Source organism: Antechinus flavipes, chromosome 2 (genome assembly GCF_016432865.1).
Source record: "Antechinus flavipes isolate AdamAnt ecotype Samford, QLD, Australia chromosome 2, AdamAnt_v2, whole genome shotgun sequence".
NCBI classification, from domain to species: Eukaryota; Metazoa; Chordata; class Mammalia; order Dasyuromorphia; family Dasyuridae; genus Antechinus; species Antechinus flavipes.
Window position 1 is genome coordinate 274,259,403 of NC_067399.1, and position 25,468 is coordinate 274,284,870.

At 44.6% G+C, this 25,468-nt stretch overlaps 1 protein-coding gene and 1 pseudogene across 1 annotated transcript; one reads left to right on the plus strand and one right to left on the minus strand.

The window, feature by feature from the left end:
• Window positions 1-343: 343 nt before the first annotated feature.
• Window positions 344-25,434, minus strand: RPAP1 (RNA polymerase II associated protein 1). The gene is made up of 25 exons (XM_051977119.1): window positions 25,377-25,434; window positions 16,500-16,759; window positions 15,447-15,595; window positions 15,115-15,207; window positions 14,782-14,902; window positions 12,640-12,861; window positions 12,122-12,292; window positions 11,033-11,148; window positions 10,665-10,766; window positions 10,383-10,484; window positions 9,996-10,163; window positions 9,509-9,679; window positions 9,208-9,342; window positions 8,955-9,125; window positions 7,565-7,722; window positions 6,388-6,558; window positions 5,990-6,191; window positions 5,489-5,598; window positions 3,834-4,029; window positions 3,475-3,627; window positions 3,150-3,292; window positions 2,263-3,019; window positions 1,274-1,450; window positions 1,004-1,063; window positions 344-876 (listed from the first exon to the last, which is right to left on the minus strand). Exons 2-25 carry the CDS (start codon window positions 16,678-16,680, stop codon window positions 727-729), a joined length of 4,179 nt encoding a protein of 1,392 aa, XP_051833079.1. The 5' UTR covers window positions 16,681-16,759; window positions 25,377-25,434; the 3' UTR covers window positions 344-726.
• Window positions 16,768-21,377, plus strand: LOC127549263 (ubiquitin-conjugating enzyme E2 N-like; annotated as a pseudogene).
• Window positions 25,435-25,468: the final 34 nt, after the last annotated feature.

The following is a 25,468-nucleotide window of genomic DNA, read 5'->3' on the forward strand; positions in this document are numbered from 1 at the left end:
TCCCAATCAGTCCTTAACCTTTCCTTACCCGGCTCCTCATTACAATTTCCTACCACTTTTACCCATCCTGTGACCGCCATTCTCGGTTCTGATATGGGATCCGCTTGGAAAAGATCTAAGTGGAGACGAGCAACAACAGGTGTCCCCAGACCCAGATGCTCTGGTACTTAGTTATCATCAACAGGTATTTTGTTCAGAGAATGCAGGGCTAGAGAGGGCCTGCCAAGCACAGGCTCCTCTAGCTGAGGTTGCCCTTGCAGCCATCCATAATCTGAAATAATGCTGCTATGCATCATGGACACCAATGATCAACACCAGAGGTGATCAGGTGGCCAGGAGAGTATAAAGGAAGAAAACGGTTTATTTCAATGCACACCCACAGCCGCTGAACCCTCAGATTGGTCCTGGAGGAGGAAGTGCAGCTAGGCCGTCTCAGCTCTCGCTGCGGCACCAGGGCAGGGAACGTGGCTCAGTCATCCTCAGGGAAAGGAAGGAGTGAGACCCAAGCCTGTGGAAGGGAGCTAAGTCCCTCAGGCCACCAGGTTCCCCGCAGGGCTGGAGGAAGGCCTCCTGCTCTTGTCTCTGCAGGACAAGTTTTTTCTTTTGATTGATTCTAGGAATTACATCTCTCCAGGACATCAAAAACATCTGTACATACTTAGGAGAACAAACACCTCTTTGAGTCTCAGGAGAGCATGATCAGGGGACCACCTGCAGGCCGTGGCACTAAGACTCTGGCCCCCCATCCTGGAGTAGTCCACTGGTTACATTCTGAAGGTGGTTTTGTCGCAAGGCAGGCAACTGAGTGTACAGCTCAAAGCCCTCAGGCAGGGCCACATTGGGGAGCTTGTAGAAGAGAAGGTGTTGCTTGAGACACTGAGGGAAATGACAGAGGCAGCCATATAAGCCGAAGGAAAGAACTACTCCTGCCCCGCCCCCCAAGACCCTGCTCCCCTTCTTTGATGCTTCCTGGCCTTCTTGCCCCTACCTCTGCCTGACCCACCTCATTGGTCAGCAGCCAAGTCTTCTGAAGCATCCACTTGCTAGCAGCTATCACCATGTCCTAGAAGCACAAAAGACCAACAGGGCTATCAAACACCCCATTAGGATTCAGAAAGGGACATGTCCTCCCATCACCACTAAATAACAACTCCTTCCTAACTACCTGGGGCTACTCTTCCCCTCTGGAGCTAGACTCAATCCCTTCCACAAAGGCTCAGTTATCAGTTTCTTCCCCATTGAAGCTTTTTACTGAAATGAGGGCATAACCTACTGAGCTCTTTGGGTCCTGGGAGAAGATGAAGCTATTAACATGGGCCACGGCCACAGCATAGAGCACTGGACACCAGTGTGGGCAGAGGGTGCCCATTACCAGGGCTTGGAAATAGAGTTTGAGGAGCTCCAGGTTGTCTTCAGGGGGAGATGTGTAGTTTTCCAGGGATACAGGCAACTGTAAGAGAAAAAGAAAACGTTTGGAAAAAAGTTTCCTTTATGCAGCTGACCCCAATTTCCTTTCCTCTTCTGTGGGGCCAGGGACAAGTACTCAAAACCAGCAAAGGGCATTATACTTCTGTTGAGATCCCTGAAAAGCCGGGCAAAGAGGCTAAAAGCCCCATGAAACTCCATCCACAGGGACTCTGGCTCTGAGGTGGAGTAATACGGGCTGGAATTGATGCTGCCATACAAAGAGCCTGGAGCCAGCTGATTCTCAATTCCTTCGATACTCCAGCCACAACCCCTTTCCTAAAAGAATACTTCCATACTCAGGAAAGTACAGAGGCCTTCCTCAAGGCCTTCAGAATCTGGCCCCATTCCTCATCATTGCCCAACAAAGTTCTGCTCAGTCCAGGCTCTGCACAGGGCTCCCTTGCACATCTTTTCCAGTCCTACTCATCCCTTAAGGCCCAGACCAAGCCCATGCTTCATAATCTCCAGAAAAGGTGTCTCAAATGTCTTAGTATTTTGGGTTTCTTGATAGTTTTAGGAGCTCAAGTCTGCACCAAGACTTTGGGGATACTGTGTATGAAGCCTTCCTTGCCTCCCCCAGCCTCTGTCCATTTCCTTTACTATGCAATTCTAAAGCACTGAGGGTTAGAACCTGGTAATTGAATAGCACTGGATTATTGGCTTTTTGTTGTTTACTGTGTTCAGGTTGACTGGAAGCTCTTCATGGGAGGGACTGTGGGGTTTGTGTTTCTTGGGACCTCCTATAATGTCAAGAGAGGGGCTTGAACCATTGTCGCTGACTGGTCAGGCGGCTACCTGTGCGAGGGGCAGTCCGAGGGCTCGAAGGGCTCCCACATGTTCCCCAAAAAGAGAAAGGCGTAAAGTGACGCTGAATCTGCGCTGCAAGGGGAGCAGAACCAGGGTGCCAAAGAGAGAGTCCCCAAAGGAGACGGCTTCAAAATGCTCGAGGAAGCTGGCGTAGAGATCCGGGAAGGAGGCCAGACCAGGCAAGGGACAGTCCAGCTTTAGGAGAGACAGTGCCTGGGGCCGGCAAAGCTGGGCAAGCAGAGCTGTGATGTATTGCTGGATGGCGGCCTCACGGAACAGGTCACTGTCCACAAGGAATACACACATGAGCCTCGCCAGACGGGCAGCAGGAGGAACCGCCTGGAGACTGGCAGGGCGCCAGCTCTCCAGGACCAGCACCCACTGCAGGGCACGGGTTGCTGTGCCCAAGGAGCTGGGGGAGAAGGCCTCAGCGCCAGGGCCAGAGGCCTGGTGGTAGAGGTGAATGAGGGGGAGGAAGGGCCAATCCACAGGCAGCAGAGGCTCCTTTGGCACAGGGAGTAGCAATGAAGGAATGTGAAGGGGTTCTGCCTGGTACAAGGCCTGGGAATGCAGCAAGGCAGGGCCGGGCAGTTTGCAATGTGCCAGATAGCAGCCACGGATGCTGGGAAGGTCCCGGCATGCTTCTGCCAGGAGGGCCCCTCGTCCTGATCCAGGCCTCCCGCCGCTGCCCAGGGTTAGCTTGTCAGAAAAGTCGGCTGCCTCTGGTCCCCCTGAAGCTCCTTCCCTGCACAGCGATGGAACACAGAGAACAGATAAGGGCGGCTGCCTCTCTATCAGCAGACAAACAGCTCCGGCCATCCTGAGATGGAACCTAAGGAGCTCCCTAAAAACTCCCAGCTCCACCCCAGACTTACGGGAGAAATTCTGGCAGGAAGATGGAGCCCAGCAGCAGCTGGTGGGCCAGGTACTCGCTGCCCGGCAGCAGGTGACGCAGGAGCGTCAGCGCCACAGTGTGATGGAGGATGGCGTCTGGGCTGGGATCTGGCCTGAGCTCGGCCTGCAGAGCAGAGGACACAAAGGAGCAGAGGCTGGGACCGCCCAGGGCACTCAGTCCCACACTGAGGACAGGGAAGGGGGACAGGATGGGAGGAGGATCCTGATGGGCCGGGGGGGAGGGAAGGGGGAGGGGAGAAAAGGCTAGCAAAGAAAGGTGAAAAACAAAGGAGGAACATAATTTACCATTCTCTGTGCCAGTGAGAGCACCAGGTATAGTAGATGGTACTCATGTCTCAGAGCCCATGCAAAGTAGGGGGTGAGTCGGGGAACAGGAGAGGGCGTTCCACAAAAAAGCAAGTAATCCTGGAGCCCCGGGGTAGCCAACACTGGAGCAAGCTGCGGAGGGAACCTGCTCAGCCTCTGGGACCCAGCTCCCATCCCTCCCCAAGGCTCCTGGCCTGTATCCCTTCTTCTTGTTTAATCCCAAGGGGAAGCAGACCCAGGGCATTCTGTTGTGCTCGCCGACTTGTCCTCTTCTTTTTCCATACTACTGAGCTCAAGATCCAAACCCCCATCCAGACACTCCCTGTCCAAGGACTTACCTGGCCACAGAGCCCCTTGTGGATTCGGGTCAGAACATTGAGAAGACAGAGGAGGGAAGTGAGGAAAGGGAAGGCTGAAGATGGTCCAGCCAGGCTGAGTGGGGGGCAGCCTCCCACACAACCCAGGGAGACAAGGCTAGGGATGGACTCAGGGGCTGGGGCGCAGGACAGCGGATTGCAGAGGGGGGAGCAGGGCCTGGAGAGAGTAGAACAAAGACCAGTTAGACTCCTCAAAACGCTCCACATGCTGCTGTCCCTGGAAGTTCTCTCTGGGGCTTTGTTTCTCCCCTGGTAACCTATATCAGTTTCCATTTGCACCATATTCTTGATTCTACATCTTCAGCTCTAATCTCTTGAGCTCCAGGCCAGTATAACCAAAGTATAACAAAAGTATAACCTGTTGAACACCCCCTCTAGATGAGCTGCAGGCATCTTAAAACTTCACACGTCCAAAATGGGACTGATTTCTCTTCTTCCTCCCAACCATATCCTGCACCAGAGTTCCCTTTTTCTGTGGAGTGCACTACCAATCTCTCAGGTACTTCCCAACTTGTGATTCATTCTTAATTGTCCTCTCTCACATCCCACACTGAACCAGTTACCAAGATGTGCTCATCCTACCTTTGTAGCCTCCCTTACATCCACCCCCTCTTCATGAGCACTTCCCCCATCTGACACCACCTGTCACTCAGACAATTATTGCAACAGCTTCCCAACTCTTCTTCCTGAGTCAGATCTCTCTCCTCTCTAAGTCATTCTTCACACAACTACTCAAAAAACCTTCTTCAGGCCCAAGTCTAACCACATTATTCTCCTGGTCCAGAAAACCTCAGCAGTTCCCAATGCTCCTCCCATTTAAAGGCCTTTCCTACTTAGCTACTAACAACCTTACAACCAATTTCACGTTATTCCCATTTCACAATATTCCCCCTATATTAAAACTAACCTGGACTACAGGCTGTTAAGTTCTCTTTCCTCCCCACGTTTCTGTCCAAGCTGTGTCCCTCATACTTGTAAGGTATCCTACCCCCACATTCCATCTCTGTCTTGTGATCCTTCTCTTCCAGGCTCAGTTCAGATGCCATTTTTATACAACCCTTCCCCACCCCGCCAAAATGTCAGTATTCTCTTTTCCCTCTTCTATTTATCCACCTATCTATCCTACTCCTCCAGTGGTTATAAGAGAACAGAGACTTGATATTTTTGGTGGTGTATTCCTGGCACCTAGCATGGCACCCTGATGCTTAATAAATGTATATATGAATGAACTGAACTGATAAAGGCCAGGGATGAGAAAAGAAAGGATTTGCTTTTGTTTTTCCTGGCATCTTCCCTTGAGAAGAAATGAACTTGGGACCAAGGTTGAAGCAGGAGCTTCTGTGAAGGAGGCCCATTCCTTGTTGGATTTGTGGGTATAACCAATTGTGGGGCTATGTGGGCTCTGCCCCCAAAGTACACGCAGCTTCCTAGAGGAGAAGCCTGTCCAGGCAGTATCTGGGGGCATGGTGAATATGGAGCTATGTGCCATCTATCTGCAGTCAGATGTCTTCCCAGAAGGTCTCAGCATTTCTCTGGAACCATACTGCCCTCAAAGGCAGGTGAGACAGCTGAGAAATAGCACACAGGAGATGGGGCCCCACTCCAGGCAATCATACCTGAGTGAATCCCATAGGCCCTGAAAAGCAGGCTGACTCAGCAGGGGCAATACCAACTCCTTTGTAAGTCGCTCCACATCCTGAAGACACTCTCCAGGACATAGTTTTGGCTGGAAGGAACCAAGAGATATGAAAATTATCTGAATTAGAGAAGTCATCAACCCTGCTGAAAAAGTTGGTGTCCAAAGCTCCTTCTTCATCCTCCCAGGATCCTTATCCTCCCTGAACAAGCTGGTTGGTTGGTTTTACCAACAAAACAAAATAAAGTAGGGAGAGGTTCCAGGAGAATGAAATACCCAACAGCCTCTCTTGGTTGCTGAGGGGTTATAGTTGGTAAGGTGAAGGTAGAGCTTCTCTTTGAAGTTCCATTGTGTTCCATGAATACCCTTCATGGTCCTTTGAAGTTCATTTAGTATAGGGGAGACAGAAAGAGGCAAGAGGGGAAAAAAAAACGGTGAAAAAAACAGGTGGAAAGTGAGTTCAAGACAAACAGTGGCTCACCTGTTGACTCCAGGCCTGATAATGGGCTGCTAGGTAGAGCAGGCAGGCAGTGGGCAATGGGGCCAGGGCCTTCCAGGCATCAGGCCGGGGCAGCTCCTTCAGAACTTGCCGAAGAATTGGTTCTAGGAGGGGACGGAGCCCAGATACTTGCACCCAAGTGATGGAGGGAGGGACAGGTGATGGATTGGACTCGACGGGGTTACTATAGGGACAAAGGGAATAGGTGGAAAACAAGAGCTTGCAATTACTTTCTTCATCTCTACTCAAATGCTTCTGCAATCTGGAAGCATTGGAGGAAAGAAGGTTCAGGGTGCAGCTATAATTTCCCTAAGGCAATGCATTGCGAACAGCCCAGGGACAGAGAACCCAGCCCTGGAGCAGGCTCCCAGTGCACTCACTTTCTGGCTGGGTCTTGGAGCTCTGTGCTGTTGCTGCTTGAAGCCTGGATCAAGCGGGTGAGCAGAGTAATTAAGGCTGAGATTCGAAGCATGGCAAGTCGGCTGTGGGGCTGGATGCTCAACTCCTGGGGCACAGCCTGAAGGGCTTGAATCAGCACTGGGTAGAGCTCTCTGTTAAAGAAATTGGGGAGGGGATACCATGCAATATTTATCAAATGCCTGTTATGCAAAGGGCCCTGTGCTTAGTTCTGGAAATAGGAATTCACAAAAGACCCAACATGTGGTACAGAAGAAGTTCTGCCTGGAGGAGAAGTCCACAGAAAGACTTCCCAAAGGAGGCAGGTCTTAAACTGGCACTGAAGTAGGGCAGGAATTAACTGGAAAGAAGAGAGGTCAGGGCACGTAGAGGGACCACAGCCCACAAGCTATATCCTTCTCTGACTTTTTTCCAAGGCTTTCTTTCAATTCGACTTGACAAATATGCACTGAGCACTTACTACATGCAAAACTGCTCTGCACATGGCTCAGATAGAAGAAAATAAAAAAGGTGACTTTCTTTTGTACTGGGATAATGCACTACTAGACTGTGAGATCCCCTGGTGTAAAGGGGTGGTCCCGGGGGCAAGAGCCTCACAGTGCAGAATGCAATGGATTTGAAATCACAAGACCTGGCCCTAATCCTGGAACTTCTGAGAAAGTTATTTCACTTCTCTGGGACTCCCTTTCCTCACCTCTAAAAGGGGGATGAATTAACAGTAATAACTAGCTCGCATTTGTAGAGTATTTTAAGATGTACTAAGAATTTTATAAAGATTATCTCTTAAATCTGTAAGAGGTACAGTTATTATCCCTATTTTACAAATGGGGAAACTAAGTGAAAAGGAGGTGAAGTGACTTCCTCAGGATCACACAGCTAGTAGGTGTCTAAGGCTGGGACTGAACTCAGGCATTCCTATCTGCTACACTACCTAGTCAATCTCTACCACCTTCTCCAGTTCTAATTCCCAAAATCCCTGTCATATATATGCAAATAGCTTCCCTAAATCTTCCTCACAACTTGTAGGTAATTCTCGAGCATAGTACAGACAAAAAGACTGGCTGGGTCCCTGTCATGAGAACAGCCAAAGAAGATGCTCCCAGCCTGAAGCACACACCTGTTTGTCAAACCCCTTCTCACCTGTAGAGGTCTCCACCCTGGCCATAAGTAGCAGCTACTGCCCAGAGCCGAAAGGATTCAGTGCACAGCTGCTCAGCCTCCTGGATGGGCATGGCCAATTCCTGGGGAGCCTCAGACACAAAGCGACACAGGCGACTTCGAAGATCGAAACCGCTCATCTAAAAACAGCACCAGAGACCAGAAGGCAGGTCAGAACTCCCCTCTCCATCCTTTATTCTCAGAGGGAATACGTTTGTGGCTCAAACAGGGCTAAAAGCTGAATGTCATAGATTTTCTATCCAGGTCCCCCTGAGAGTCATGACCTTATCTTTTTCCACTCTAGTATGACATTTTAGGTGGAGGGGCAAAGACTAATTAATTAATTAATTCATTCCCATTTGTAGGGCTCCAAACCATACATAAAGCACTCTGTACAAAGGTGTATACAAAGAATTCAGTAGCAGGGGAAAGATTCTAGCAAAAAATTGATGAAGATAAACGTTTTTAGCTCCAGGTGAGAGATGAATTTGTATATGTAAGTGGCCTGACTTGGTAGGAAAAAACTGGAAACAAAATAGATGATCACAGGTTAGAAGATGGCTAAACAAAATGTGGTACACAAATGCATTGTGCTATAAGAAAAGATGTGTATAAATACAGAAAAACGTGGAAAGATCTATATAAACTAATAAAGACTTAAGCAGAGCCAAAGAAATTATACATAGTGACTACAACAATGTAAATGAAAAGAACACCCCCCCAAATAAAACATGAATAAAACAAAATTACAGAGATCAAGCAGGATTTCATGCAATAAGAGAGGACACTCCCAAACAGATCCACAGATGTTAGGCATAGCTTGTTTTGGATCTTTTTCAATATACTAATCAACTGTGCTCATTTAAAAAAAGTATTTGTAATAGAGGATGGGTCTCTGGGAGGGGAAGGAGGAAGGATATTGGGGATAATTATGATGACTGAAAAAAAGAAGACAATGTCAATAAAAACATCTTTTAAAAAAATAAGACTCCCTTCTGGCCTAGGGCTCTATGCCTAATAAGTACCCATCAGAAAAAGCACCAATGGTCTCCCACTGAGTGGCTTCTTATCTCTAATATATACTAATATACTGAAATATACTTGAACTGTGACAATCAGAAGGGTGGGCCTGAGAAAAGCTTTAGAATCTATTCAATTTGGCTCCTATTCAGATCTTTTCAAGTTTTCTAAGCAGTAGAGAGAGGGGAGGGAGAGAGAGAGACTGAGAAGAGCAAAGAGAAACAGGATCTGGGCCCTGGTTAAATGACAGGTATGACCCTTACATTTTAGTGATGGGCTTTCTCAATCTTGTTTTTTCAGTGACTTGTTCCCTGCTCTCTATTCTCAGTTTTGGCCTTCCTGTCTTGCTTACCAAGCGGGCAGAAATATTCCTGCCAGCTGATGCCAGGACTCGGAGCAGCTTCATGGCAGCAGCGCAGGGCACGCCATGCAGGCGGGAAATTGGCCCTTCCCCCACAGGCAACCAGCTCGAGGGCAAGAACTCCTGAACCACCGTGTCTATCAGCCGAGGACACTGCAGCACCTAGAGAAGAGAGGACAAAGACAGTGGGAATCAAGGTGCAGATTCTGATGACCCCTCTCCCCCCGCCCAGCTTTTTCACTACCTTTGTGGCTGACTCTAGAGAGTGCCGGGCCACTCGGATCAGCACAGCAAGGATGTCCTGGACCACAGTGGGGGAGGGACAGGTCACCTCCAGTAGGTATCGAAGTCTAGGTAGCAGCTGAGTAGCCAGGAGACCCTAAGCAGGGTGGAAGGAGACAAGTAATTCAGGAAAGCCAAAGCTCCCTATCTCGGGGAAAACCATCCCCTTCCCGGCCTGTTGCTGACGAATGCATCCCAACACCCTCAAGCCCCCGGTTAGAGGTGTGTGCGTAGACACCAATCTGGCCCCCAAACCCTTGTACCTTGATAACATCATGTCGGGCCAGATCTGGGGGGGGCCGGGTCTCTTGGGAGCTCTTTCTTGCTTTTTCTGCTGGGGCTTCTTCATCCTCCTCCTCCTCCTCTTCTTGGTATGGCATTAGGGAAAATACAGCCGCTCCTTGGTACCAGGAGAAGGTGCTGTCCAGGAGGTCCTGCCAGAAAAGGAAGGGCCTGGAGTGAGAGCAGTACTGCTCGGGCCCCAGAGCCAGGCCGCTGCACTCAGTAACTCCTGTGTGCAGGCCTGCCAACAAAGAAAGGGAAGGACACGGGAAGGGACCTGGGATGAAGCAAACCCATTATGGGAAGGGCATGACGGAGGGGCTTCAGGTCAGGGACCACAGAAGGGGAAGGGAACACGTCTATCTCCATGCTAACTCCCCTCCACCCCCCCATACACACCTTATATCCAACTCTTCCCTTTGTGTCTCCTCCAAGTGAGGAGAAAGTACCCCTCTAACCAAAGGTTACCTCATCTCCAGGGGCCACCAACAGGGCCCGCAGTGCCCACATGGCTGCTGCAATAACACTGTCCACACTGTCATCCAGGGAAAAACGCAGGAGGAAGAGGAAACCAGCATCCAACAGAAGGCGCAGGACACTATCTGTCAGCTGACTCCCAAATTCACCTGCCTGGGCCTGGAAAGGGTTGGGGGAGAGGAGAGAATTCTCAGTGAGGGCAGTGACCGGTAGGTCACCGGGGCTTTAGCTTTCCATTCACCATCCTGGGCCCTGCGCCCCTCATTTCTCATGCTGGCTCACATGAAGGAATTTTTCTGAATTAGTGAAACAGGATTCCCCTAGCAGGGGACTAGGGAGAAAGAAAGTAGCAGGGGGAAGGAGAGAAGGCTCACTCACTTTAGAGATGATTCGGGCCAACACCTGCAGGGCCAGAGCTCTCTGCTGGGAGATCTGACTTCGGGCCAAATGGAATATCTCTTGAAGGGAATATCCTGCTCTCTGGGAGGAAACGAACTGATGAGATTGGTGCTCAGGCCCATTCTGGGGCTCCCTGGCATCTCTTGCTCCATGATGGCAGAGAACCAAAGGGTGCTTTCCTCTACACTATCGATGTAAAGCATCCTTGGAATGCCACCAGCACGGTTCCCACGACTCCACACCCCAGGGCCCGGGCTTCACCTCCGCCTCCTCGCCATGATGATGCAGGCCCAGATGAGTGGGGAGGTCAGCATCAGGGGCCAGCAGCTCTCCCTGGAGCCCAAAACGTGCCTGCTTCATTCCCTGAGCCAAAGAAAGAAGGGGTTGTGGCCTTAGATCCCAGCACCATCCTCCTCCCCCACATATTCTACCTCCACCTGCATGCTCCCAGTAAATCAGCGCTCAAACTCCTCCTCCAGCCTCAGGGTCCAAGCCAAGGTGATGACAGGAGAAAAGACAAGAAACTAACCTCTGGCTGAGAAGCAGCAGAAATCGTGACCGCAGACCTACCCCTGCCTCCCCGCAATGTGTCCTCAGCTTCTTAAATCTCTTGGGCCCACGCTCCTCACCTCCTGTGTTTTTTGCCGCCGGAGCGGAGGCAGATCCTGCGTCCACTGAAGCTTTTCCAGCTCCACAGTGTCCATGTGAAGCCACTCTTTGTGCGGGGTCACAGGCAATTCTGGGGCTAGAAAGGAGCACAGGGTGAGAGGTCGACTCTTTAGGATGTTGGGAGCCAGACCCCAAAGTTTCGCCTTACTTGAGGGGCCTGATCCAGAGCTGGAAGGTTTGACAGCCAGCCTCCCAATTCAGACCCAGAGAGCCAGTGTTGGCCAGCTGCTAGAGAGCGCACCAGCTGGGGAGTCCCAAGGCCCCCGAGATGCCTCACAGCACCGGGCTGGCCAGCCCTTCTTGCTGACCTCACTCTAAAGAGAGGCCTAGCAATTGTTTGAGAAGACAGATAAAATGGTGCAGGGGGAATTATGGCTCTCATTCTCCCTGTGTTAAATGATACAAGTCCATGCTCAGCAGTCAGAATACAATGTGAACATTGAATTTATTGGGGTTGGAGGCGATAGAAAAGGAAGAAATTGTACCTATAGAGGCAGGATAGTCACTCCCCTCCTCCACTCCCAAACCCACAGAGACATAACCTCTGTCTTCTCTCCATCCCTCAATCTCTTGCCAGTCCTGCCCAGCTGCCCTCAAGCTGTGCTAGGGGCAGGAGGTTCCCAGCGCCAGTAATTACATTTGTTCTTTTGTTAATCACTAATAAAATCATCCTGTTCCTGGAAAATGATTGCTCCCATTGGCCCTTCTGCTTCTGGTCTAGCATACATACACAAATCAAAATCAGGATCATGATGGCAACATCCTTTCCCTACCCCCACCACAAGCAAGGGCAGAAGGGATCACAGAGGTGGAACCAGCCCAGTCAGCCAGCTCTAACGGAAATTTCAAAAATCCCAAAAGACTGGTTCTCTGCTTAGGTCTTATACCGTGGTGAATCTTCCCAACAAACCAGAGGGTAAAGCAGGAGAAAGCCAGAAAGAGGCAAAGGACATTCTGTGGTGAGGCTGGGACTGGATACCCAGGAATGGAATGTTTTCTTTCTGCCCCTCTGACAAGCTTGGGATACTCTTTCCCTCACTCCTCCAAACCTGAGGCAGCCAGCTTTGGCTGTTTCCACCCACTGGGAGGGGGTGACCCCATTGGTTCCTCTTCAGGGGTCTCATGAGCCATGGTCCCCGACTTCTGCTCTTCCAAACTTTCCACTCCTGTATGACCATTGGTGCTGCGGCGAGACTTTAGGAAAGCAATCACGCTGGGATCTGGGAGTCACAGGGAAGGGCAGGCAGAGAGAATAAAGAGAACATGTCAGGCTAACCTCTCCTAGATGATATGGTCTCTTTGTATGTCTACCCTTGAATGCTGGGAATAAAAGAATTCATAATGCGGCAGCCCCAGCTTTCTTTTATCATGTGTACTTCCTGCGCTTTTTCCATTCAGCCACCAAGACTACACAATTAACAGAGAAGGGCTTTATGGAAGAAGTCATCATTAGGAAGCCCAGTGTCTCTTTCACTTCCTCCAAACTAAGCAAGGTGACCAGTCTTTCAATATAATAAAAGCTGAGTTTCCAGGAAGGATCTAGTCAAGAAGGTCCTGACCCCCCTACCTAGCTGGGTCAGCAGCCTCTGTTGCTCCTGAAGGAGTTCTTCTGGGCCCAAGGCACGCAGCTTTGCCAGGTTCTCCTCATGGATGGTCTGGATCTCATGCTGGGCATTCTGACATTGGAGGCCCTCTCCAGTGATGAGCTGGGGCCCCTGGAAACTCTTGCCAGTCTCTGGAATACATGAGCCCTGTTCCTCAAATTCTAGTTTCTTGGATATCAGAGTTCCTGAAAAAAAGTTGATGGTTTGAATAAATTCAATATGTGAACTGATGTTGAGTAAAACAAGAAGAATCAGGTATACAACAAAAGCAAGAAGGTATGATCATCAATTATGAAAGGCCTGGTACTTTTTGGCAGTTTAGTGATCTGAAGCAATCCCAATAGACTTCAGATAGAAAGTGCCATCTGCATCCAGAAAAAAACCTAAGGAAACTGAATGTAAATCAACACATGCCACATTCACTTCTTTTTTTTCTGTTTTTTTTTTTTTTTAATCTCTCCATGGTTTTTCACTTTTTCTCTGATTTTTCTCTCCCAACCTGATTCACAGAGCAATGTGTATTAAAAATAAAATAAACTTACTACAGTTGAATACATTTAATAAGCATTTATTAAGAACCTACTATTTGCCAGACATTGTACTAGACAATGGGACTACCAGGATAAAAATAAGAACTTCTATCTTCAAAAAAGCTTGCATTCTATCAGAAGGAAACAACATGTAAACAAATAAGTAAATATGAAATAAATACAAATTAAACTGGGAGAAGGGACAGAAAAGAAATGAAAATCAAGAGTTATCAAAAATGATCTGAGTCTAGAAAGGGAATCGGGGGCTCTAAAGGGCATCAGTGAGGAGGGAGGATATTCCAGCATGGAGGAGAGTAAGCATCATCACACTGCTCTAAGAGTTCACTCACACCTGTTCAGCAACTATTTCTCTCCCTCTCATGCCAGATGTATCTCATTAGACATGGGGCTTCCTTGAGGTGGGACCTGCATAACAGCTGCCTTTTATATAGTCTTTCATTGGATCCTCACAGTAACACAATGAGATAAGTACTTCAGACAGCATTAGGCCCAACTCATAATGAGGCATCAAGAGCTGAAGTGATGCCTAGAGTCACAGAGTGTGACAGTTACAGCAAGGATTTCAATCCAGGTCTTTGCCACTTCAAAGTCCAGTACACTTTTGTTTCTTTAAAAAAATTAACAATGCCTTCTGATTGAACATTCTGTTCATTTTTGAATCCTTATCCTTCTTTCAAGGAGTACAAGCTGCAGCAAGACTTGCAAAAATTTAAAAATAAAAACAATTTAGGAAATCCAACAAAAATGCCAACTGTATCTGACAGTCTGATGTACTTATTGTTCCATGATCATCTTCTCCTGAGCCACACTGGGGGTCAGCATCATCCATTGCATTTGGAATCATCTTATGTATTTACATTGGCATAATCAGCTTACTTCACTTTCCATCAGCTCATTTTGTATTTCCACATACAAAGTTTCCCCTCCATTTTGCTAGAATGGCTGGCTCTCAGCTCAACTGATTTCTGGAGGTTTCTCTTTCACCTTTTGGGGTGCAATCTGATCCCAGATTGCTACCAGCAATTTGGGGAATGAAGGAAGGGATTCTTCTCTCACATCACCATTACTACAATTTTTGAAAGAGGTTCACTTATTTCCTTAGTCTTTTCCAATAGCTAGATAATTTTTTGCTTTTTTTCCAAAACTGAACCCATGTCCAGAGTTACCAACTCCTTTGTGCATGGGGACAATTTCTACTAAGATACAGCCCCTGGCACTAGTGCTGTTTTTCTCATTTGGGCACATTTACCCCTCTTTAAGTAGCCTGATGGCCCTCTGCTCTCAAGCCTGAACCATATTTCAATTCACACTAAATTCAAGTTGCACCAAATTGTCAATTTAGTGCAGAAACTTGATCTGCTGTATTCCTGCTACAGCTCAGAACTTCCAAACTCAATGAATCTCTATACCTCAGCCACCTCTGTAGTAAGGATTACAGGCATATGGCACAATGGCTAGTCCCAAAGCACTTTCCAATCAGGAAGGGAAAAGAGTATAGCCATGAGTATTTCCCTCAAAGTTCTCATTCTAAGAGTCTCTCAATTGGCAGCTCACCTTCCTGTTGGCCCTGGGCAGGTACGGTCACCTCCATTGGTGTGCTGTTTGCCTCAGCATTCCTTCTCGCTGCAATCTCCTGTGCAAAAATACTTTTCTTTCCAGATGTTGCTATTTTTCCCTGAGAACAGAGAAAAAAAGCTAGATTAACAATGATTACCATCTTTGTCTCTATGACAAAGTATAAGAAGCCATATTCAGCCTTGGAGGACCACAACCATAGCCTTTGAGAAAGGGAAGGCAGACTGCCAAAATGTCTCCCTAGCTTCCCATAGACATTCGACCTTCTCAGCCACCTATCCCTACCGTCTACATGGGATCCCACCTGTTTACCTGGATGCCTTTCTGGGAACGATGGAAGACACGGGGAAAAGCCACTCCACTGGGAAGAGGCAGAGTCACAGTCATTGCCCTGGTATCATGTTCCTGGGGAAGCAAAACAAATGTACTAAAGAGGGAAAGTTTCTACTGGTGATCTCTGATCCCTCTGAAAAGCACACAGAAGAGACTTCCCCTTCCCTCTTCCCCCTTGCAGAGAGACTGGTGCCTAACCAGAGAAAATGACACCCTTAATGGCTCCTCCCTCCAACAAGGAGAACTAAAGGGCTCTTTGCAGTACTGTCCTTCTCTATCTTTTCTCCCCACTAAAGAGGGGCAGGACGCACAATGATTTTAGTGAAGACAGCCGTGATGTGCCGATCATGCTGATCTAGCCTCTCCTCAGCATCCTGGTTCTCAGGCAGTGTGAAGCGAGGACTGGGCTTGGCCCTCTTTGGGGGACCAGGAACCAGAGTGGGGGGTAAATCTGGAAGGTCTGACAAGATTAAAAAAAAAACAGTATGAGAATACTCAGCCATGGCCAAGAAGTCTGGGCTGAGAGGAGACTAATGCAAATTAGCAAACAAGAGTTTATATGCCCTGTGTATATTCTTTATTCCAGCAGTGTTTCTACTAGGTCTATCTTCCAAAGAAATCATAAAAAAGGTTAAAAAACCCCTACGTGCAAAAATGTTTGTGTAGCCCTTTTTGTAGTGGCAAGAAACTGGAAACTGAGTGGATGCTCAATAGTGGGGGGATGGCTGAATAAGTTGTGGTATATAAATGTTATAAAATATAATTGTCCTACGATCAGCTGGATAATTTTAGAAAAGCCTGGAAAGACTTACATGAACTGATGCTAAGCGAAATGAGCAGAGCCAGGACATCATTGTACACAGTAACAAGATTATGTGATGATCAACTCTGATGGACTTGGCTCTTTTCAACAATAAGGTGATTCAAAGCAATTCTAAAAGATTTAGGATGAAAAATGCCATCTGCATCCAGAAAGATTGAATGCGGATCAAAGCATAGGATTTTCACTTTTCATTCATTTGTCTGTTTCTTTCTCATGGTTTTTTCCTTTTTAATCTGATTTTTCTTCCACAACATGGAAATTCATTTAAAAGGATTGCACGTATTTAACTTTCTTAAGGAGAGGAGAGGTAAGCGATATATTTGGGAAAATAAAATACTATTTAAAAAACACATTAAAAGTTTGGAGCAAGAAAAGGGAGAGTTATCTACAGTAATTGGAGGCACTATAGGACACAGAAGGAAAGAGGATGTGACGAATCTCAGAGAAGAGGGTGAAGATGAGGACCAGGGACAAAGCATTCAGGATCCCAAGAGATGAATACTATTTCCCTCCATCCTATCCCTGTATCATGACAACTTACTGTCTAACGTCACCACGTCTCTTTGATCCTGCAGAATGGGCAGTTCCTCATCAGCATATCTGCCCTTCTTGTTTGCCTTCTTCACTATTCGTACAGCTGGGGTGGCCCCTGAAGAAATGAACTGATTCTGGAACTGCAACAAGTCTACCTCGGACTCTCCTGGCTTTGGTCTGGACAGCATTTTGTCACTGCAACACTGAGATCCAATCCAGACTCTGGTGTTCTCTTCTTATTCCCAGGCAGGAGCCACACAAGAGTCCCTGCTCAGATTTCAGCACAAAAGATGTCATTTAGCAGGCCTCCCTACAGTATACTTCACTTGACCTTTGCTTCTCTGCATGCTACTTTAGGCACAGTGTCCCAACATGGGTCTGTATCAACTAAATCTTTCCTATGTCATTTTCTTTGACTCCTTTCTATTCCAACCCTTCTATGCTTGCACATTTGTATCAGGACTTGATAGTGTGCAAACTGTTTGTTCCTTAAAACAACTGTGAGACAGCTAACAGATGTCTTATTTCCATTTCCTGGAGCTTTAAGTTCTTGTCCATGGCTGGAGGGCTACTTCTTACTTGAGCTGGCACTTGGACCTTTCTGCTCTTTTATGTTTGTTATGTTATTTCAAGTGAAGTTACTTTGGCTTTTACTATCATTCAACAAGTATTTAAATGGACCTCTCATGTTTCAGAACTGCACTAACTACTATGAGGATTATAAGAAAAATAGTTGTCACTGTTGCTGTACTTAAGGAATTGAAAATCTGAAAGAGATAAAACTAATACATATGAAATAATTGGAGAATAATTACATGATGATGAATAGGCATGTAACAGTAAAATGACCACATCTACCAAAAACAAAAAGAAAAACCAGAGACATGGGACCTGACATGTCTCTTTCAAAGTCTCACTAAAAGTATACTTTCTTTTGGAATTAGGTCTGTTCTGGAAAATCCAGGGCATTTGGCTGCTAAAGATAGAAATTCAAAGAAGGAAGAGTTCAGAAAAGGTTCATAGCAAAAGGTACTTCTTGGAGAATGGAGGAGAAAAGTACACAATGAAGGATCATAAAAGGAAATACTAGAGAAAGTACCTTGTCATGTCAGTGCAGATAATAGCTAACATTTACATAGTACTTGTTATGTGCCAGGCACTGTGCTATGCCTTACAATTATTATCTCTTTTGATCCACACAAAAACTTTTTGAAAGATGACTTTCAAATCTAAACACAGTACTAATTTCTCTCCTGAGCACTGATTTCCCATTACTTACAGCCTTATAGACATCTTCAACTGGATATCCCAGAAGCAACTTCCAATTTTGTTATTCCAGTTGAGGGTACTGCTATCCTTTCAACTATATGGATTTACAAACCTTCATGTCATCTTCTCCAAACTCCTCTATAGGTTTGATTTCATGATACTGTTCTCTCCTGACTCTCTTATTTGCCTCACTAAGCAAATCACTCATTAACCCTTCTTAGTCTCCTTTGTTGACTTTCCATACACTCTATGCTCATTAACAGGGAACACCCCCAAAGCTCTTTTTGCCCTTTCTCATTTGATCTTATCAGTTCCTATAGGTTCAATTATCATCTTTAATAGATGACTCCCAGATCTATATATTCAGTCCTAGTCTTTAGTCTTTCTTGTGAATTATAATCTCATATCATCACCTGCCTTTTGAACATTGTGAAATGTATGAAATGGCTATCCCATAAACATCTCAAACTCAATTATGTTCAAAACTAAATTTATCTTTCACCCCAACCCTCCCTTTCTGAATTTCTTTTAATTGTTACTATACAAATCATTTATGAGGTAAATGAAGCTGGAGATGATGAATTCCAGATCAGACAAAGTCTGTCCCAAAGGTTTATTTAAAGAAACCCAACATCTGCTGGAAGAACTAGTTCCTGGGATAAAAGCACATCCAGATGAAAACAACCCATGCTATTTTTATGTGGTTCTGTAGGCCCACAGAATTCCTCCTTCGAGGAAAGGACTTTTAAACTTGAACTATTTCTTCCAAAACAATACCCAAAGGCAATTCTTAAAGCATTTTCATGATCAAAATTCATCACTCTAAAGTATACAAGTTAGGAAGAATGTTTAGATGTTTTGAAAGATAAATGGTCTCTATTGTTGCAAATCTGTACAGCACTTGGATGTTCTCCATCCAAGCTTTGTTAAGTGCTCCCAATCCAGAAAATCCATTAGCAAATAATGTAGCAAAGTAATGGAAGAACAAAGAAGCCCATGTTATAGAAAACACCCACAGCATGGACTAGGTCACATACCATGGAAAATATATAAACTTAATCTCAACATCACTTGTGCATCACTTCTCTTCTGTCAAGACCTCTTCCTTTTTTGTTTGCATTTAGTGGACAGTCTTAGAAACATTTTACAGAACACAAATGCAGACCATCTTCAGTCCTTTGGCAATTTGGCCACATGAGCAAACCTATGACTTGTCTAGGTTTGCAACATATGAGGAGAGGCTAGAAGAGACTGGATTGTAGTGAAATTATTTAAAAACACTGACCCAAATCCGCTTTTATCCATTTATCCCATTATGAGTATAAGCACTGTGAATGAACAGAATAGTCAATTAGTTGCCAGGATTATATCTCCTTCCCCCCCCACCCTGGTTTTGTGAGTTCCTTTCCCCTTTTAACCTAGTGCTAATAGCATAGGTTAAAGCAGTTAATCTGTTGTACTTTAGAATCTGCTCCTAGCCAAGTCTAACTCTTTAAACTTGGTTGGGTGAGCAAAAAAATGGGAACATTAAATATCACAGTTCTTAATAATATGAGGATCCTGCTATCAAGTATAGACTTTTTTCTATAGCTTTTTTATTTTTCTATAGCTTTTTTATAGCTTGTCTGGAAAGTCTTCTACAAGTCTTGTGTATTAGTAAATTTAGTAAAATATTTTTAGTTATTCAAAAATCCTCATTACTCAGATTTTCAAAGTGAGTATCATTCTCAACTTCTTACTCTACAATTATGCCACATAGTTATTGTGTGCTCTTGTCATTCTCCCTATACATCTCATACAGACATAACACTTCCCCTCCTCACACAGCTACCACTCTAGTTCAGACCATAACTATCTTACAATTGCAATCACCTTCTGGTGGGTCTCTTTGCTTCGTCTCCAATCTATCTATATTCCACTCAGTCACCAAAGTGAATTTCCTAAATGCAGGTCTGACTACATTCCCTCCCACAATCAATAAATTCCATTGACTCCCTATTACTTCCAGGATTAAATATAAAGTTCTTCATTTGACATTTAAGGCCATTTGTAACTGGTCCTTTCCTACTTCTCCAATCTTTTTATACTTTACTCCCTTCTATGCATTCTACAATCCATGTGCACCGACTCTGTTGTTCTTTATGCATACTGGTTTGGTTCCAAAACATCTCATAATAAAACAAAAAATTTCTCATTTATCTTGTATCTACTCTCACAACTACTAACCTAATTTAAGCCCTCATCACCTCTTAGATTATTTTAAAAATCTCTCAATTTCTACTCTTTCCCATCTTTGAAAATATCTTTCTAAATAATGCCTGGCCAAGTAAATGACCTCAATATTTTTCAGTGGCTCCTATTATTTTCGAATAAAATACAAACTCCTTGATTGGCATTTAAAATATTTCACAATCATGTTTTAGCCAGTCCTTCTAGGCTTTCATCACATTTTTTCACTTTACATACCCTACATTTCAGTCAAACTGGATTTACTTTTATCTGAACTCTGAACTGAATCTGATTCTCTTATGTCAATGCTTTTCCATAGTGTATAAGATTGGGTCTAATGGTATTGAGACTATAAGCTTATAGAATATACTCATGGAAAAATACTGACAATAATGTTTTTCAAAGGTTGGTACAGCTATGTCCCTCAAACCAGCCTGTTTTTCTCTCTGATAGCTTCTCAAAATAATATTTTGCCTACCACCAGCTTGTTTTTTCTCCCTAATAACAAACATTCCAAAATGATATTTTGCCCTGACCCCATAAGGGGCCACCCAAAACTAGAGTACAAGAACCTCAGTCTGCTAGAGTATCCCGTACCCCCTCCTGCTGAATAGACCCTATCTGTGCTTCTCCATGCAGAGCTGCCTTTGCCTAAGTTATGCTCTATGTTAGTTGGTATGCCTGAGTTACGTGTCGCGTCTCCTTTTCTTTTCTCCCTCTTCCCCTCTTCCCCACTGCTGGCAATAAAGCTTTGCTTTGGACCAACTCCCCTTGTTTTTATATGCTATTCTCAGCAGCTATACTTATTAAAGGGTTGTTTCACTCAATGTCTCTGCTGGCTGATGGGCCTTTCCTTAGACATAAACAGGGTATCCAGACAAGGACTTAACTTATTGACAGCAACACCTACACTGGGGGAAGAAGGACACTGAGAATTCAATAAGGCAGTCCTGTATCTTCTCAGAAGGGACTCCCTTATATCACAGGATGGTTACCAAACAAGGTGCTTTCCATCTCTCTCTAACTTCATTCAAGGCTGAGGTCAAGTGCTAGTGCCTCCCCTAGTTATTAGTGCCTCTTCTCCCCTCAAATTATCATCCATGTATTTATACATGTTGTATTTTTCTGTAGACTGTTTTTTTCTGTCTTTGATCCCCTACAACTATGATCCTAGTGTTTTGTATATAATTGACTCTTAGCAAACTCTGGATTAGACTGGATGTAGAATGAACAAAGGTATATGGATAGGACTGAGCTTACCTAATTAAAATAGTGAGTTCACTTGCCTTACTAGAGAAGAGGTTTAATTGGGAAGGATTTAGTAAATACTGTCATATAAGTAAACTGGAGTGTATAAGAAATTCGGAAAGCCAGACAGGGGAGAATAAAGCTCTTCTTCACAAAGCCTAATCCTTATTATTTCTATTCTCCAAAATACTTAAGCCAGAACCAGAAATTACCTTAAGTTTTGAAAGGGGAGAAGAAACAAGTTCAGGGGAGGGGAGGAAAAAAAAGATTTTACAATCAAGGATGATGGAAGATTTTGAACAGTATTGTCTCAGAACGCAAACAGTAATGATTTAAATTATTTTAAAGAAAACTTTATAAAAGACAAAAATAAACAATTATGTAAGAGAGTTTAAGGACAAAAATGAAGGATCACAAATAAAATCAAGATGGAAAAGAACTGCAAATATTTTTATAACAAAATTTTCTTTTTTATTATAAACAATATTATAGGCCAGTACAGTTACCCATATCAGACTCAGACATCACAGACTCAGGTGAGTTTAGAGAGGATGTAGAAATAGCATTGCTAAGAGAACAAAGCTGAGGATACAGTCAAATCCGACCAAGAGCTCATAAAGAGCCGTGCAGAAGGTACACTGTGATGATACTGATAGAATCACAAGATGTTTGAAGGAGAAGATACCAAAGATGTGGAAAAAAGTGTTGTTAATAGGAGAAAAAAAGATAAGAGAGCGAGAACATTGACAACTATGAACCTATCTGTCTGTCCTATTTTCCCTTCTATATAAAATTTTTATCAGAATCATCTTCAGTCACAGAAGATGATTCAAGGAGGGTATTAACTGGGGAACAGCCAGGCTTTCATAAGTGATGGACCACATCTTTACTACTACACAATTGCCCAAAAGATCTAGGGAATACAAGAGGCCATTGCTCTGAATGCTTGGAATTTACTTATTTATTTAGGCAAGGCAATTGGAGTTAAGTGACTTGCCCTAAGTGTCTAGTAAAGATCTGTCATGTCATATTTAAGTAAGTTAGTAAGTGTTAAGTGTCTGAAGCTGAGGTCCTCCTGACTCCAAAGCCAATGTTCCATTCACTGTACCATCTGGCTGCCCCAAATGCTTATTATTTTAAAAGGATTTAATTCAGTAGAGCAAAATATTGTTTATTCTCACTCTCTAAACTTGTTTTGGTATTTTTCCCCCTTTAAAAAAGTTTTCTTAGGTTGTTTCTGTTTGGTTTTACGGAGAACAGAATTAATAAGGATAAGGCATTCCCAAAGAGTTCTATTCTTCCTTACCTGGACTTCACAATGGAACAGTTCTCTTTCTACTCAGATAACAAAATCTTTAAGATTCTTTAAAGATATAAAATAGATTCAACCATATTCAATAACTTTCTAACCATATTAATAACAGGGACATTATGAAAGCCAAAAGTAAGATGAAGATCTAGCACAGAACTCATAGTGAAGGATGTTGAAGTTTTCTAAGGGGTTTGTGAGAGATACATGCACAGGAGTAAATATATACATGCACTTATATGTGTATATATAGATATATGACTATTTCAGTAAACTGATTTCCTTTGTCATCCTAGGTATTTGATTTCATGTACTTAAAAACATTTTTCTGAGTTCATAAGCTTCACTAGAATGCCAAAGGTATCTGTCAAACAAAAAAAATTAAGAAATCTGTGTTCTAGAGGTTCCTGTTCCCACACATCAAGCTCCAGAATAATGCAGAGCCTCATGGGAGACACACTCAGAAGTGCTTGGTCTGACCATCCAGAAAGAACTTCAAATCCAGAATTCTTTTCGTTACTATAACATGCTTCTGGGAGAGAAACAGTGGGAAAGAGTGGGGGAAAGGTTAGGAGGGGAGGCGATTAGGTACAAAGAAGGCTTTAAATGCCAGGAAAAAAAAGAAAGTTTGACTGCTCTGACCTATCCATCTAGTCCTAAATATATACAGAGTTTGGGAATCTAAATTCTTATTTGGTAGGGACCAAGTCTTTTCAGAGCAGCTTGAACACTGTAAGCATTAAATGAATATTTATAGATTAACTGAACAAAACACCCACAGGTAGGTAGGCTGCTTACTTCATAAAAGGCAGGCATTCCAAGCTGGTCCTACAGAAATGGGAAAAAAGGCACTGTTTCCTATTATATAACTGCATGGTACAGTGAAAAGAACACCTACTTTCCAGCCACTTTTATAGCATGCCTCCTGGCCTCTAACCTGACTCTCCAATTTGTACCTTGGGGCCCTTCAATCTTGACTGGTTAAAGTTCTCCATAGCTACACATTTGTAATGCTGCTGCTCACTGATCTTCATAGAATGTGGGTAACCTTTCTCCCTCTCCATATCCCCTTTATAATTAAGATTCCATGTCAATCAATTGCTCTACTCATCAACCCAATGATTTTCCCAACCAAAACAACCATCTAGACCACAACTCCCAGATTAGAATATAAGCAACTTGAGGGTAGGTTCTTTCTTTTTGCATTTGTACCCCCAGCAGTTAGGGAGGCCAGTGTATAGAGTGATGGGCCTGGAGCCAAGAAGACTCTTTTTCTCAAGTTCAAATCCGATCTCAGACATCTACTAGATGTGTAATTCTGGGCAAGTCACTTAAACCTACTTATCTGTTTCTTTTCTCTAAAATAAACTGGAGATAGAAACAAAAAACCTCTCCAGTATCTTTGCCAAGAAAACTCCAAATGAATTTCACCGAGAGTGGAACATGACTGAAATGACACAATAACAAAACCCCCAGAATTCAACATAGTGTCTGGCACACAGTAAACACAACTAATTCTCATTGTTGGGACAAAACTACAAATGTAAATACAAAGAATATATTACAACAAAAGACCTAAAGTGTTGGAAAATCTTGGATGCATCCTGCCCTATAAAGATATAAATCTAACTTCTCTCCCCCCACACACACACCTCCACAGCATTCTGCTGAGAAACTGAATCTCAGACAAGTTAAGGGATTAAGATCACATGGCTTTTAAATGTCAGAGCCAATAATCCAATACCCACCACGCTACACTGCAATAACATAAGCTAATTTCCCTAATTTTCAAAGGAGCTGAACAACCCAAAATTACCAGACATTCCTTTGCAAATTACAAGCTCCCACAAATTCTAACACTAAGGCTCAAGAAAACTTCCAGGATAAAAAGAAGTACAATCTACTCTTCGAGTAGTAATGACTTTCATTTTTTTATATGTATTTTTGCACCTAACCTAATATTGGCTGGCACACGGTAGACCCAGAACAGGCAGGTGGAGCAGTAAAATGTTGGTTTTTTAGACTATAAACCTGGGCCCCAATTTGACTTCAAAGACTAACTAGCTATGAGTCTGACTGAGCAAGTTACTTGTCTGCTTCAGATTTCTCAGTTGTAAGATGGGGATAATAGGGTTAATATTAATGAGGTCAATATTTGTAAAGGACTTAGCATAGTACTTAGCACATTAATAAATGGTCCTTTCTTAATCGATGCTTGCCGATTGGGTTTGTTTTTTTTTCCAAGTCGTTTTTCAATAATAAAAAGCTCTCAGGGACTAGCAGTTGACTTGTTTTGTTTTTAATACGTATTGTACAAATCGTTCAATATTTCTGAAGCGTTTCCTGTGTAGCAGGCACCATGCTAAGTGCTGGAAAACCAAAAAGAAAAAAAAGACAAAAACAGTCCCGGCCCTAAAGTTGGAGACACTGCATCTAGTAGGAGTTCACTAAATGCTTACTGAATTGAACTCTTGAAAAAAAAATAATTTTCGGAGGTGTAGACCAGAGAACTCAAAACGAAATAATGGGGTTATTGCAAATCCCACCAGGAGGAAGAAGAGCGGAAGGCCAGGGGTCGGGGGGGCGAGCTCCCCGGCCTGGACTTCTTCCCACCCAAGGCCTCGGAGAACTCCACAGGCTCTCCACGCATCCCCGACCGAGAAGATGTTCTCACCCCCCACTCTCCCGCGCGCCCCCGAGGGTTTTCCAAAAAGACGGCGCCAGAGTTGGGCAAACGAGCCAGGAAGTGGATCCACAGCTTTACCCCCGAGCTGGGGAGGGAGGCTGAAGTTCCACCAGGAAAACAGTCCGCTAGAGATCCCCGCTAACCTGCTCTAGGCCCCGCTGGGCGCCGCCATCTTGCCCCGCAATAGCAATCACTTCCACTGGCAAGAAAATACTTCCGCCCCGCAGCATTGAAC

Excerpts from the sequence above, each read along its gene's own strand:
- RPAP1 (XM_051977119.1), bottom strand. The coding sequence starts at position 16,680 with ATGCTGTCCAGACCAAAGCCAGGAGAGTCCGAGGTAGACTTGTTGCAG. Across the intron at positions 4,030-5,488 it reads GGCCTATGGGATTCACTCAG|GCCCTGCTCCCCCCTCTGCA; the intron begins GTATGATTGCCT and ends TACTCTCTCCAG. Across the intron at positions 877-1,003 it reads CTTGGCTGCTGACCAATGAG|TGTCTCAAGCAACACCTTCT; the intron begins GTGGGTCAGGCA and ends CATTTCCCTCAG.